Source organism: Trichechus manatus, unplaced genomic scaffold (genome assembly GCF_000243295.1).
Source record: "Trichechus manatus latirostris isolate Lorelei unplaced genomic scaffold, TriManLat1.0 scaffold00265, whole genome shotgun sequence".
NCBI lineage: Eukaryota > Metazoa > Chordata > Mammalia > Sirenia > Trichechidae > Trichechus > Trichechus manatus.
Window position 1 is genome coordinate 91,563 of NW_004444201.1, and position 16,071 is coordinate 107,633.

At 37.6% G+C, this 16,071-nt stretch overlaps 1 protein-coding gene across 1 annotated transcript in view; it reads left to right on the forward strand.

Moving 5' to 3' along the window:
- The window catches only part of BMS1 (BMS1 ribosome biogenesis factor), an 81,910-nt gene that overhangs the window by 20,535 nt on the left and 45,304 nt on the right, over window positions 1-16,071 (forward strand). Inside the window, exons 12-13 of the mRNA XM_023724844.1 lie at window positions 6,922-7,079; window positions 9,177-9,258. Of these exons, the coding sequence (XP_023580612.1) occupies window positions 6,922-7,079; window positions 9,177-9,258 (240 nt within the window). The remainder of the gene's footprint in view (window positions 1-6,921; window positions 7,080-9,176; window positions 9,259-16,071) is intronic.

The following is a 16,071-nucleotide window of genomic DNA, read 5'->3' on the forward strand; positions in this document are numbered from 1 at the left end:
TTTAAGTTTTCTACCTCTATTTGTGATAATTTGGGTAGGTAATGTGTTTCTAGGAATTTGTCCATTTCCTCTAGGTTTTCAAATACGTTGTAGTATAATTTTTCATAGTAATAGGTTATGGTCTTCTTTATCTCTGATGGATTGGTTGTGTCACCAATTTCATTTCTTAAATTTAGTTATTTGTGTCTTCTGGATTTTTTCTTTTGTCAGTCTAGCTAGTGGTGTGGCTATTTTGTTGGTCCTTTCAAAGAACCAGCTTCTGGTTTTGTTAATTCTTTCAACTGTTTTTCTATTTCCTCATTCATTTATTTCTGCCCTGATTTTTATTATTATTACTTTTTTTTTTTTCTGTTTGATTTTGACTTCTTTTGCTCCTCCTTTTCTCTTTGTTCAAGTTGTCAGTTTAAGTTAGTGATTTTGGATCTTCTTGTTTAACGTAGGCATTTCTTGCTATAAATTTTCTCTGAGGACTGCTTTTGTGTCCCAAAGGTTTTAATATGTTGTGTTTTCATTTTTGTTTGATTCTAGAAATTTTTAAGTTTCACTTCTGATTTCTTGTATAACCCCGTAATTTTTCAGTAGTGTATTATTTAGCTTCCATGTAATTATTTTTTCCCCTTGTTTACCCTGTTGTTGTTTTCCAGTTTCATACGGTTATGGTGCAAGTAGATGCTTTGTATGATTTCAGTCTTTTTCAATTTATTGAGAGTTGTATTGTCTCTTCTGGAAAAATGATGCGTGTGCACTGGAGAAGAATATGTATTTTTTCTGATGTTAGGTAGAGTGTTCTGTCTGTTAGGTCCAATTGGCTTATGGTTTTAGTTAAGTTCTCAGTGTCTTTAGTGATTTTCTTTTTAGTTGTTCTGTCCGTAATTGAAAGTGGTATGTTGCAGTCCCCTACTATTATTGTGGAATTGTCAATTTCTCCTTTCATAATAGTCAGAATTTGTTTCATATATTATAGTGCATTGCCATTAGGTACATATATATTTATAATTGTTAAGTCTTCTTGTTGAATTGACCCTTTTATTATTATGTAACATCCCTCTTTATCTCTTGTAACGAATTTCATTTTTTTCTTCTGGTGCCTGTGGGCTTCTTTCGCTGTCCTCTGTTTGTTTGAGTTGTGGAGCTGATGTTTTGATTTTGCTTTCTTCTTTTTATTTTTTGTTAATTATTGTGCTTTAGATGAATGTGTACAGAACAAATTAACTTCTCATTAAACAGTTAATACACATATTGTTTTATGACATTTGTTACCAACCCCAGGACATGTTAACACTCTCCCTTCTCGACCTTGGGTTCCCTATTACCAGCTTTCTGTCCCCTCCTGCCTTCTTGTCCTTGCCCCTGTGCCCCTTTAGTCTTGTTTTGTTTTATAGGCCTGTCTCTTCTTTGACTAAAGGGTGAACTTCAGGAGTGACTTCATTACTGAGCTAAAAGGGTGTCTGGGGGCCATACTCTCAGGGTTTCTCCAGTCTCTGTCAGGCCAGTAAGTCTGGTCTTTTTTGTGAGTTAGAATTTTGTTCTACATTTTTCTCTAGCTCTGTCCAGGACCTTCTATTTGTGGTCCCTGTCAGAGCAGTCAATGGTGGTAGCCCAGCACCATCTGGTTGTGCTGGACTCAGTCTGGTGAAAGCCATGGTAGATGTGGTCCATTAGTCCTTTGGACTAGTCTTTCTGTTGTATCTTTAGTTTTCTTCCTTCTTTCTTGCTTTCGAGGGGGTGATACCAGTGGAGTGTCTTAGATGGCTGCCCACAGGCTTTTAAGACCCCAGATGCTACTCACCAAGTAGAATGTAGAACATTTTCTTTATAAACTATGTTATGCCAATTGAGCTAGATGCTCCCCAAGACCATGGTCCCCACAGCCCTCAGCCCAGCAGTTTGGTCCCTCAGGGAGTTTGGATGTGTCTATGGAACGTCCATGACTTTGCCTTGGTCAAGATGTGCTGGCTTCCCCAGTATTGTGTACTATCTTACCCTTCACCAAAGTTATCACTTATCTATTGTCTATTTAATGTTTTTCCATCCCCACCCCTCCCATCCCTCATAACCATCAAAGATTGTTTCTTTTTGTGTGTAAACCTTTTCATGAGATTTTATAGTAGTGGTCTCATACAATGTTTGCACTTTTGTGATTCGCTTATTTCATTCAGCATAATGCCCTCCACATTCATCCATGTTGTGAGATGCTTTGCAAACTGATTGTTAATCTTTATTGTTGCATTGTACTCCATTGTGTGTATGTACCATAATTTGTTTATGCATTCATCTATTGATGAGTATCTAAGTTGTTTCTTTTTGCTATTGTGAACAATGCTCAGTGAACATGGGTGTGTATATGTCTATTCATGTGACAGCTCTTATTTCCCTAGGATATATTCCTAGGAGTGGGATTGCTGGATCATATGGTATTTCTGTTTCTAGCTTTCTAAGAAAGCACCGTATCGTTTTCCAAAATGATTGTACCATTTTGCATTCCCGTCATCAGTACATAAGAGTTCAAACCTCCATGCAACCTCTCCAATATTTGTTATTTTCTTTTTTTTTTTTTATTTGTGCCAATAATGCCGGGATGAGATGGTATCTAATTGTGATTTTGATTTGCATTTGTCTAACAGCTAGTGATGGCAAGCATTTCCTCATGTGTCTGTTACCCGCTTGAATGTCTTCTCTGTTGAAGTGTCTGTTCATTTCCTTTGCTTATATTTTAATTGGATTATTTGTCTTTTTGTTGTAGAGGTGTTGGGTTTTCCTGTAGATTTTAGAGATTACATGTTTGTCAGATTTGTCATAGCCCCCAATTTTTTCCCAGTCTGTAGTTTCTCTTTTTACTTTTTGGTGAAGTCTTCTGATGAACATAAGTTTTTAATTTTTAGAAGATCCCAGTTATCTAGCTTATCTACTGGAGTTTGTGTGTTGTTAGTTATGGTTTGTATCCTGTTAATGCCGTGTATTAGGGCCTTTAGTGTTGATCCTATTTTTTCTTATATGATCTTTATAGGTTTTGGTTTTATTTTTACGTCTTTGATCCATTTTGAATTAGTTTTTGTCTTGTAACAGATTTTGATTTAAAGTGTATTTTATCGGTGTTATAGACACTGAATTGTGTCCCTTCAAAATGTGTATCAACTTGACTAAGCTGTGATTCCCAGCATTGTGTGTTTGCCCACCATTTTGTGTTCTGATATGATTATCCTATATATTGTAAATCCTAACCTCTATGATGTTCATGAGACAGGATTAGAGGCAGTTATATTAATGAGGCAGGACTCAATCTACAGGATTATGTTGTTTCTTGAGTCAATATCTTTTGAAATATAAAAGAGAGAAGTGAGCAGAGAGGAGTGGTACCTCATGCCACCAAGAAAGGGTCCCTGCACTGAGCATCTCCTAGACCAGGGGAAGTTTGAGGACAAGGACCTTCCCTCGGAGCCAACAGAGAGAGAAAGCATTCCCCAGGAGGTGGCACCCTGAATTTGGACTTCTAGCCTCCTAGACTGTGAGAGAATAAATTTCTGTTTGTTAAAGCCATCCACTTGTGGTATTTCTGTTATAGCAGCACTAGATAACTAAAACAATCTAGCAATAGTATGGCCACTCCTACTCTTTTTTGTTTACTGATTGCATTGAATATTTTTCTCCATCTTTTTGTTTTCAGTCTGTTTGTGTCCTTGTGTCTAAGGTGGGTTTCTTATAGACAGCAAAAGAATGGATTGTGGTTTTTTTTTTTTTTTTTTTTTTTTATCCATTCTGTCACTCTCTGTCTTTTGCATGGGGCTTTTAGACCGTTTGCATTTAAGGTTATTTTGAGAAAATGAATTGTCTACTTCACTCATCTTGTTACTTTTTCTTTTTTTTTTTTAGTGTTTTGTATCTTGTTTATTATATTAATAGTTCTGTTTTTGTTTATATTTGGGTGCTTTCTTGTGATGAGCCTTTTAACTTGCTTCTTTTCTCCTGAGTGTTTCTTCTTAGTGATTTCTTAGTGGTTACCACATATGTTATTTTGCTTGATTTACAATTACTACAGCATCTAGCATATGAACAACTGTTAACATACAACCTTAGCATAATAAAGCTATTCCTGATATGCCCCTCCCTCCCCTATTTCTGTTGGTGTGTCTCCATTAACAGCAATATATAACCTGTATTTGGTAGGTTTAGTATATATTTGGTAAGCTTAGTTTGTACTTATTTGTTAATGTTCTTTCCTTTCCATTTGGAGTACTCTCTTGAGTAAAACTTGCAAATCTGGTCTGATCGTGGCAAATTCCCAGAGCTTCTGTTTGTTTGGGAATGTCTTGATTACCCCCTCGTTTTTGAATGACAGCTTTGCTGGGTAAAGTATTCTTGGTTGGCAGTGCTTTTGCTTTAGTATTCTATATATGCCGCTCCATTGTCTTCTGGCCTCTAGAGTTTCTGGGGAGAAATCTGTAGTGATTCTTATGAAAGAACCTTGGTATTTTAAATTGCTTTTTTCTTTTGCTGCTTTCAAAATTCTCTCGTCTTTGGCTTTCAATAATTTTATTGTCACGGAGTTGATTTTTTGGTGTCTCTTCTGATTGAAGTTCGTGTAGTTTCCTGTATTTGCAGGCTTGTTTTTCTGCTCATATCTAGGAAATTCTCCTGATTATCTCTTGGAAAATTGTTTCTATGCCTTTATTGTTGTTGTGGTGTTCTGGGATTCCAGTATTTCTATTGTTAATTTCTTAATTGAATCCTACATTTCTTTTTGGGTTTGTTTGTTCTTTGCTCTTTTCTTGTTTCCCGTGAGACTAATTCAGATATGCTTCTGAGTGTTCTACTCTCTTGTTGAGTGTTTATTTTGTTATTTCTAATTCAGATGTTTTATTCTTCTGTTTCAATAGTTCTCTCTTTATTTATTTTATTTTTTTGGTATGTGTTCAAATTCCTTGTTGAATCTTTCATTTTGTTGCTCAATTCCATTTGTTTCCTGAACCCCATTAATTTGTTTTCTGTGTGTTTTTTTACTTTCTTTAAACATATTTTAGCACCATAGTCTGAAAATTATCAATTCTTTGCATTATTCTGGCCTCCATAAGAGAGATTTCCTCTTCATGTTTTGCTTTTGAGCGTTCCCTTTCTTTCGCTTTTGTGATTTTATCATTTTTTGTTGAACTTGAGCCATTTTGTTATCTTCTCTTTAATTTTTTTATTCTGTTTATTGTGGAAACTTTTTCTGTTTGGTTGCCCTGCTGGAAGAGCATCTAATTGTCCGGTTGCCAGTGAAAAGCCTGGGGCTTGCACCCAGCCACTGTACAGGAGAAAGATATGGCAGATGTCTCCCTCAAAGATTCACTCGTGTAGGAACTCCAGGAGGCCTACCTAATGCCTCAGCCCTGCAGGTTCCCTGTTAGACAGAATCTCAGAGACAGCAGGTTTGGTATCTTCCCCTGTGAACCAGGAGATGGCATTCTTATCTTTAGGTCTTCCCCTCACCCCACCCGACCCCTACCCAAGGAGTAGATGTAAGAGATCTGTATGCTTGGTCTCTGGGATTCTGTACGCATGCGAGGAGCGGAGGTCGGCTGGATGCCTCAGGTGGTATGTGCTGTAGAGATCTACTTTACTGTGGTGAAGGGTAAGAGGTTTTTTTCAGTCTTTTCCTCACTGGAGCCCCTTCATTGGTATACTCACTATATCCAAGGAGTCTTGCTGGGGCAGCCTCCTGCTTGCCTCTCAGTCTGGACCTTCCTCCTCACCCTGTTGCCCTTGTGGCTCTTCCAGGTCCTAGTGTCTCTTTGTTCCTGGCCTCAGCAAAGTTCAACAGTACTCTCATGCAGCGTTAAGGTCTTCCTTCGCCCCTACCACTTGCACGGCCTGTGAACTCCCACCACCAATTTGTGCCGCCTTAAAAAAAAAATCAGGCTAGAGCTTCCTTAGGTAAGCTCCCCTTCTGTGTTCCCTGCTTGGGATGTTACCCAGTCACATCCCAAAACGGCCACAGTGAGCTTGCTCTCCTGATGTTAGTGAGTGTGATCTCTCAGTTTCTGTGCTGATCCCATTCCTCCCTTCCCCTTCTTCTGGAGTTCTGAGGTCTCAGTCTGTGTTTGTTTGTATTCGTTGTTCTGTGAGTTAGTTTCTGGGGGAGTAGATGGCAGTGTGCATTCACTTCACCATCCTGCACTGCCTCCCTGTGCCATAAAACTTGTGATGAGAATACTTACTGTCCATTATGTCACTTAGTATCGCCTACATAAAGTTCTTCATGAGAAATTTTTTGTAGAATTTAGTGCCAGAAAAATGTTTTCTGCCTTTGAAAATGCTTTTCCTTTCTAAAAATGAGAGCCCGTTCTGTTTTTGCTTTTGCCCTTGTCCTTTGATTTTATATTTTTTTAAACTTGTCTGTATGTTCTTTTTGGAAAGAACATGAATCAGTAATAGAACATATAAAGCAGTGAACTTTGTATTGTGCTTACCAGTTACCACATGGTTAGCCTAAGGTTCAAGGAGCACATGTGAGCTAAGAGCATTGGCTTGAAGGGTTGGTGTGGACTTGAGTGCATGTAGCCTAGTTCCTTGCCAGTTTTCACTCAGGCTTTGTAATGATTAGAGAGTTGTTATGATTAGAGACTCCACACTCTTAAGGAGAAACTCTAATAAATTTGAAGCTCTGCTTCTAAACGTCTCCCCTCATACCCCAAATATTCTCACTCCTCAGTGAACCCTCTGTTGCTGCTTTGCAGGAGGGCAAGAGTCCTCCAGGCAAAAGCCAGGCAATAGTTTCCTGGCCTTTCTCTGCCCGTGGCTCTCTGGCTGTCTCGCTTGGGACCATTGCCGTAGCTACCACAGACCCCTAAGTTCTGAACTTTTGGCCTGACTGCTTGAAGATGATGAATTCTGGAGGATTATTTATTTATTTATTCTCACTTTCCATCATGGTGGTCTCTTTAGTGACAGAGGATAATGAAGAAGATGGTGGTGACCCCAGAGAAGAAATTGGAGGCTTGTTTCACATCAGCCAGCCTGACAGAGAATGTAAGCACAAGGCTGACTCTTTGGATTGCTCTAAATTTCTTGTGGAGGCACCCCACGATTGGGATTTAGAGGAGGTAAGGCTGGTAAGGTATATTTTAACTTATGAGACAATTAAGGAATTGTTTTAAAAGAGAATTATCTGATTTCATTCAGTATTGCTCGCCTCTTAGTGGCTTCTTATTTTCGTGAGATAACAAAACTTTTTCTCAGATATTGGAGTGGATGTTTCATGTATGCTAACGTGGGTTTAATCAATCAGATCATGTGCATGTGTTATAGAGAAAAGGAAAATGTTTGTGTTTAGTGTGTGCAGTAATGTTAATCTTTATTTGGAAGCATTTCACATAAGTTTTTATACATTTGAAATATTTTATGTTTTAAAATTAGGATATACCTAATATTTATGAGTAATATTTATAGTTCTGCTCTTTGTGAGCAGACAGAAATCCATGACACTGGTAAATTTTCTTCCCCCAGCTTACCATCCTCTAGTTACACTGGAATTAATTTAGTTCTCCAGTTTACTTCATCCCGTCTTAGACAGTTTGCTCCTCTGCTTTCTTTTCTGAAATTTTCTTCTGATCTACCCAAGGCTTGCTTTTTGTCATTCAGAGTTTAGCTTAAATGTCACTCCGAAGAGGGGCCTAATCACTATCACGTTACCTATTTTAATTCACTGGGTAACAGTTGGAGCCCTGGTGGCACAGTGGTTAAGTGTTTGGCTGCTAACCAAAAGGTTGGCAGTTCAAATCCACCAGCCACTCCTTGGAAACCCTATGGGGCAGTTCTGCTCTGTCCTCTAGGGTCACTGTGAGTCAAAATCAACTCGAGGGCAAAGGGTTTGTTTTTTGTTTGAGTAACACTTACATACTTTATGAGATTTCACATAATCATTTTTTTATGGTAAAATTTAATACAAATAAAACCATATAAAAACAGTTGTTTAACTTAATGAATTAGAAGATGAATACCCCCGTAACTACCACTCAGGTCACTAAATAAAACTGTGCTGCTGTGTCTCCCTTCATGTGGAAGTAACTGCTCTACAGACTCTTCTGGTGATCATTTCTGACTTCTCTTCATAATTTTATCTGCCGAGTGTGCATCCCTAAACACCATTGCTTAATTTTACCTGATTATTATTTTTGTTTTTCTGATATGCCGTTTAAATCTCTTAATCTATAATCTTCCCCTTCCCCCGTTCTTTTTTTCTTATCTTTTATTTATTTAAGGACCAAATATTTGATATGTAGAGTTTCTCATATTCTGGATTTTGTGAATTGTATCCACATGTGCAGTTTATTATCTTCCTTTCTCTTCTGTATTTCCTGTAAACTGGTTCAGAGCAGTATCAGTGGGATTTTCTGTGATGATAGAAATGTACTTTATCTAAGCTGTCCAGTGTGGCTAATAAGCACTTCAGGGCTACGGTTTGAGTGAGGGTCTGTGTGAGAAACATGAGTCATGAACAAAATGTGAAGAGGACCTGTGTGAAGATTTGTATAAAATGTGTAATTTTTAAGGCCTTTGGAATAAATGACATGTTTTATCTTAGGTCAGGTTCCCCAGAAAACACTCTGAGATACAGAGTTGTATACAAGGTTTTATTCTCTATTTGGGTGGTGTACCCAGCATCAATTACATGTGTGTATCAGATGGTCTGGCAGGTCTGGAACTAGAAACCTGATCCAGTATTCTTCGCACCGTACTGTGCTCATACAAGACATTCTGTCTTTGGCAGAATTATTTAACGGTCCAAGGAATTATATTTTCAAACAGCTGTGATAAGTTTGGATTAACAAATAGCAAGAGCACCTTTTTAAAATTGCTATCTAAAAAAAAATAATAGTAAAATTGCTATCTAACTACATTGCCTTTGAAACATTAATGAACTTTGAAAATCAGTTGAATCAGTAAATATTTGTTTACTTATGAGGTCATTGGCTAATAATACTTTCCGTATTCACTCTTTAACGTTATGAGTTTTTTTCCATTATTCATACTATGTGCATCAAAGGTCAAATTATTATCATAGGCCCGCTTTGAAATGAGACTGTTGTGGCTTGAGAAGTATTTAAAGGCAAGTTATAGCCTATTGCTGTTTTCTTAATAGCAGTTTTTTTATTGAATGATTGGAGCATGTCATCTAAGGGCTGAATTTTCTATGTAAGGTTATGAACAGCATCAGAGATTGCTTCGTGACTGGGAAGTGGGAAGAGGATAAAGATGCAGCCAAGATCTTAGCAGAAGATGGTAAGTAAAGAGGTGCATTCTTTAGAAAAAAAAAAGTTAGCTTCTTAGTACTTCGTTTTCTTTCAAAAGTATCTTAAATAATTGTTGTTATGAGTTGCCATCGAGCCAATTCTGGCTCATGACAACCCCATGTGTGCACAGTAGAACTGCTCTAAAGGATTTTCAGGGCTGTGACCTTTTGGAAGCACATCACCAGGCCTGTCTTCTGAGGCTCCTCTTGGTGGGTTTGATTTGCCAACATTTTGGCTAGTAGTTTAGTGCTTGGCCATTTGTGCCATCCAGGGACTCCATCTTAAATAATAGTCAAGTAGAAAACAATAATCTATTGTGAAATGCTTTGGGTAACTCTGCCAGATGTTTGGATAACATTCTAGTTCCTCCTTTCAGTAATGATTTTATTTTCTCCTCTGTTTAATCAAGGAGACTTATTAGAGTTGAACTTTGAAGAAAAATGAGAAGCTTTCTATAAAAATGGCATGGGGGCACTGTCTGACCTCTTCTAACTTCACAAGGGGGAAAGAGAATCAAGATCAACAGCCCAAAGCTGATTCCTGTGAGGCAGAGGTCAGACATGCCTCCTCTCTCCGCCATCTTTACCAATTCTGACACCAACGATGCTTCCCACAGCACTCTGTACTTCTCTGCTGGGTTCAACAGTTCATTGCGATGGCCACACAGAACTCACAGACAATACTCACAATTATGAGCTTTATGAGTGAAATAACAGTTATAATTCAGACTCAAGAACACTCAGGATACAGTTCTTCCATCAGGACATCCTCTTCCCAGCTCCTCATATTATTTGCTCAGCATACAGATTGAATAACTATGGCAAAAGGATACAACTCCGACGCACACCTTTCCTCACTTTAAACCACACAGTATCCCTTGTTCTGTTCGAACGACTGCCTCTTGGTCTAAGTATAAGTTCCTCATGAACACAGTTAAGTGTTCTGGAATTTCCATTCTTTGTAATGTTATCCATAATTTGTTATGATCCACACAGTTAAATGCCTTTGCATAGTCAATAAAACACAGGTAAACATCTCTCTGATATTCTCTGCTTTTAGCCAAGATCCAGCTGACATCAGAAATTATATCCCTCGTTCCACATCCTTTTCTGAATCCAGCTTGAATTTTTGACATTTCCTTGTGACCATTTTTAAATGGTCTTCAGCAAAATTTTACTTGTATGTGGTATTAATGATATTGTTTGATAATTTCCACATTCTGTTCACATTTTTTTGGAATGAACACAAATAGGGATATCGTCTAGACAGTTGGCCAGGTAGCTGTCTTCCAAATTTCTTGGCATAGACGAATGAGTGCTTCTAGTGTTGCATCCATTTTTTGAGACGTCTCAGTTGGTATTCCGTCAATTCCTAGAGCCTTGATTTTGCCAGTGGCTTCAGTGCAGCTTGGACTTCTTCCTTCAGAACTGTTGTTTCTTGATCGTATGCTACCTCCTGAAATGGTTGACTATCGACCACATCTTTTTGGTACAGTGACTCTGTGTATTCCTTCCATCTTCTTTTGATGCTTCCTGCGTCATTCAATGTTTTCCCCATAGAATCCTTCAATATTGCAAATCAAGGCTTGAATTTTTCTTTAGTACTTTCAGCTTGAGGATTGTCAAACATGTTCTTCCTTTTTGGTTTTCTAACTCCAGGTCTTTGCACATTTTATGATGACACTTTGTCTTCTCGAGCTGCTCTTTGAAATCTTCTGTTCAGCTCTTTTATTTCATTTCTTCCTTTCACTTTAGCTACTCAGTGTTCAAGAGTAAGTTTCAGAATCTCTTCTGACATCCATTTTGGTCTTTTCTCTCTTTCCTGTCTTTATAATGACTTTTTGCTTTGTTCATGTATGACGTCGTTCCACAGCTCATTTGATCTACAGTCATTTGTGTTCAGTGTGTCACCAGTATTTGAAATACCAGCAGGGTTACCCATGGTGATAAGGTTTCAGTGGAGGTTCCAGACTAAGACTAGGAAGAAGGACCTGGCAGTCTATGTCTGAAAAATTTGGCCAGTGAAAACCTCATGAATAGTAGCGGAACATTGTCTGATATAGTACTGCAAGATGAGCGCCTCAGGTTGTAAGCTACTCAAAATACGACTGGGGAAGAGCTGCCACCTCAAGGTATAGTCAACCTTAATGACGTGGATGGAGTAAAGCTTTCAGGACCTTCATATGATGTGGCATTACTCAAAATGAGAAGAAACAGCCGCAAACAGCTGTACAAAGTATGAATCTAGGAAAATTGGAAGTCAAAAATGAAATTGAACACATGAAGATCAATATCGTAGGCATTATTGAGCAGAAATGGTCTGGTATTGGCCATTTCAAATTGGACAATCATACGGTCTACTAAGCCAGGAATGACAAATGGAAGAGGAATGGCACTGCATTCATTGTCAAAAAAACATCTCAAAATCTCCCTGTCACGTTGTCACTGATAGTATAATATCCATATGCCTATGAGGAAGACCAGGTTATTCAAGTTTACACACTAACCACTAATGCCAAAGATGAAGAAATTGAAGATTTTTACCAACTTCTGCAGTCTAAAATTGATCAAACATGCAGTCAGTATGCGTTGGTAATAAGTAGTGATTGGAATGCAAAAGTTGGAAACAAGAAGGTTCAGTAGTTGGAAAATACAGCCGTGGTGATAGAAACAATGCAGGAGATTACATGGTAGAATTTTACAATACCAGTGACTTATTCATTGCAAATACCTTTTTTCAACAACATAAACAGCGGCTCTACTTGAGGACCTCACTGGATGGAACATACAGGAATCAGATGGACTGTATGTGTTGAGACAATGGAGAAGCTGAGTATCATCAGTCAGAACAAGGCCGGGGGCCAGTTGTGTAACAGACCATCAGTTGCTCATATGTAAGTTCAAGTTGAAGCTGAAGAAAATTTAAAAAGCCTATGAGAGCCAATGTACAACCTTGAGTATATCCCACTTGAATTTACAGACCATCTCAAGAATAGATGTGACACATTAAACGCTAATGACCAAGTGTGGTAAAATATGTATCAAAAAACCTGCCCTTTGAACCAGTCTTTAAGTGTACAGTTCAGTGACATTAATCACATTCACCATCCTATGGAAGTGTCACCACTATTCATCTCCAAAGTTTTTTTTATTACCCTATTCCAACACCCAGTACCCCTTAAGCAGTAGCTCCCCCATTTCCCTCTATCACCGTCCCCTGGTACATACATATTTCATGTGAGATCATACAGTATTTGTCCTTTTGAGTCATATTTCACTTAGCATACTGCTTTCAAGGTTCATCCGTATCGTAGCATGTATCAGAATTTTATTTCTTTATGGCCGCATAATATTCCATTATATATATCACATTTTGTTTGTCCAGTCATCTGTTGATAGACATTTGGGTTGTTCCCACATTTTGGCTATTGTAAATAGTTCTGCAATGAACATTGGTGGCAAGTATCTCTTTGAGCCCCAGCTTTCAAGTCTTTTCAGTATTTATCTAGGAGTGGAATTGCTGGGTCATTTGGTAATACGTTTACATTTCTGAGGACCTCCGAAACTCTTTTCTATAGTGGCTGCACCATTTTATAATCCCACCAAAAATGGATGAGTTCCAATGTCTCCACATCCTTGCCAACACTTGTTATTTCCCTTTTTTCTGATAATTGCCATCCTAGTGGGTGTGACTGTGTTGTACAGTTCTAATCTGACACACACGTGGCTTCCATGAGTCATAATCGACTTTTTGGGTTTTTTTTTGTTTGTTTGTTTAATGGGTGTGAAGTGATACCTCATCATGGTTTTGATTTGCATCTCCCTAATCGCTAATCCTAATAAATGCAGAAAATATTAAAGTTGTCAAGGATTTCACTGGAGCCACAATCAACCCCTAGGGAAGCAGCAGTCAAGAAATCTAATGACGTATTACATTGGGCAGATCAGCTGCAAAAGACCTCTTTGAAGTGTTGAAAAGCAAAGATGTCACTTTGAGGACTAATGTATGCCTGACCCAAGCCATGATATTTTCAGTCACTTCATATGCATGTGGAAGCTGGGCAGTGAATAAGGAAGACCAAAGAAAAATTGATGCCTTTGAATTACGGTGTTGGCAAAGAATATTGAATATACCACAGAATCCTAGAAGAATGAACAAGTCTGTCTTGGAAGAAGTACAGCCAGAGTGCTCCTTGGAAGCGAGGATGGCAAGACTTCATCTTAGTTACTTTGGACATGTTATCAGGAGGGTCCATTCCCTGGAGAAGGACATGCTTGATAAGTCAGCGAAAAAGAGGAAGACCCTAAATGAAGTGGATTGACAGTGGCTGCAACAATGGGCTTAGACAGCAATGGTTGTGAGGATGGCGCAGGACTGGGCAGTGTTTCGTTCTGTTGTAGAAAGGGTCACTCTGAAGTTGGAAGTGACTCGATGGCATCTAACAACAACAACATCAACAACAGTCGCTAATAGTGTTGAGCATCTTTTCATGTGCTTCTTGGCCATTTGTATATCTTTGGTGAAATGTCTGTTCAGGTCCTTTGCCCATTTTTTAATTGGGTCATTTGTCTTTTTGCTGTTGAGTTGAAGAAGTTTTTTATATATTCTGGCTATGAAGTTCTTATCAGATACATGTTTCCCAAATATTTTCTCCTGTTCTGTTGGGTTTTCTTTTCTCTTTTTTAGTAATATCGTTTGAGGTACAAAAGTTTTTAATGTTGATTAAGTTCTATTTATCTATTTTGTCTTTTGTTGCTCGAGGTCTTAGTGTCATACCATTTGTAAAATTAGATCTTGAAACATTACCCCTATGTTTTGTTCTAAGAGTCTTATGGTTTTAGGGTTTATTTAGGTCATTGATTCATTTTCAGTTAATTTTTGTATACGTTTTGAGGTATGAGTCCAACTTCATTCTTTTGCACCTGGAGATCCTGTTGCCCCAGTACGATTTATTGAAGAAACTGTTCTTTCCCCATTGGATGAGCTTGGCACACTTGTTGAAAATCAGTTAGCCATAGATGTATGGTTTTACTTCTGAATTTCCAGTTCTATTCCCTTGGTCTGTTATGTCTGTCCTTATACCAGTACCAGACTGTTTAGATTAATGCAGCTTTATAATATGTTTTAAAATCAGGAAGTTTGAATCCTCCTACTTCGTTCTTTTTTTTTTCAAGATTGCTTTGGCTATTTGGGGCCCTTGCAATTCCATATGAATTTATGAATTTGAAGATTAGCTTCTCCATTTCTGCAAAGAAAGGCTGTAACATATTTTGTTTAATCTGTAGATCATGTTTGATAGTATTGACATCTGAACAATATTAAGATGTCCAATCCATGAATACAGGATGTCTTTCCATTTAATTAGATCTTTAATTTCTTTCAGCAATGCTTTATAGTTTTCAAGTACAAATCTTTCACCTTCCTGGCTATATTTATTCCTCAGTATTTTATTCATTTAGATAGTATTGTAAAATGGGATTGTTTTCTTGATTTCGGATGGCTGGCTCCTTGATGGTGTATAGAAACACAGCTGATTTTTGTGTGTTGACCTTATACCCTGCAACTTTACTGAATTCACTTATTAGCTCTAGTAGCTTTCTGGCAGATTTTTTGGGGTTTCATATGTATTGGACCATGTTGTCTTCAAATAGAGATAATTTTACTTTTTTCTTTCCAGTTTGGATGCCTTTTATTTCTTTTTCTTGTCTAATTTCTCTGACTAGAACTTCCGGTACAGTGTTAAATACCTGTGGTGAAAGCAGACATCCTTGTTTTGATTCTGACCTTAACGGGGAAACCTTTCATTCTTTCACCATTGAGTGTGATGTTATCTGTGGGTTTCTCCTAAGTGCCCTTACCATGTTGAGGAATGTCTTGTAGTTTGCTGAGTGTTTTTATCATGAAAACCTGTTGAATTTTGTCAAATGCTTTCTCTGTTTCAGTTGAGGTGATCTTGTGGTTCTTCTTCTTTGTTCTGTTAATGTGATGTGTTACACTGATTGCTTTTCTTTATGTAGAACCACCCTGCTTTCTGGGATAGATCCCACTTCAGTGATAATCTTTGTAATATGCTTTTGGATTTGGTTTGCTAGTGTTTTGTTGAGGATCTTTACATTTATATTCGTAATAGATATTGGTCCCTAGTTTTCTTGTGGTAACTTTATCTGGCTTTGGTATAAGGGTAATGCTGGTCTCATAGAATGACTTAACAAGTATTCCCTCATCTTCTATTTTACAGAAGCATCTGATCAAGATTGGTGTTAATTCTCCTTTAAGGGTTTGGTAGAATTCACCAGTGAAGCCATCTGATCCTAGATTTTCCTTTCTTGGGAGATTTTTTATTTAATATCTTCACTTGTTTTGGGTCTGATGAGATTTTCTGTTTTCTCTTGAGTCAGTTTAGGCAGTTTATGTGTTTCTAGGAATTTGCCGTTTTCATCTAGGTTATCTAATTTGTTGACATTCAAAATTTCGTGATAATCTTTTGAAATCCTATTTCTATAGGGTTGGTAGTAATGCATACTCTTTGTTTTCTAAATTTAGTTATTTTTATCCTCTTTTTTCCTTGTCTAGCTAAATATTCGTTAATTTCATTGATTTTTTTTTTCCCCCAAAGAACCAACTTTCAATTTTATTGATTCTCCCTATTCTCTTTTTCTTCTTTATTTCATTTATCTCTAATCTCTATTATTACCTTTCTTCTGGTAGCTTCTTTTTTCTCGTTCCCCAAAGTGTAAAGTTGTTTTTTTTTTCCTTTCATTTTAACTTTATTTAAATCTTTTCTTTATTTTCTAAAATTTAT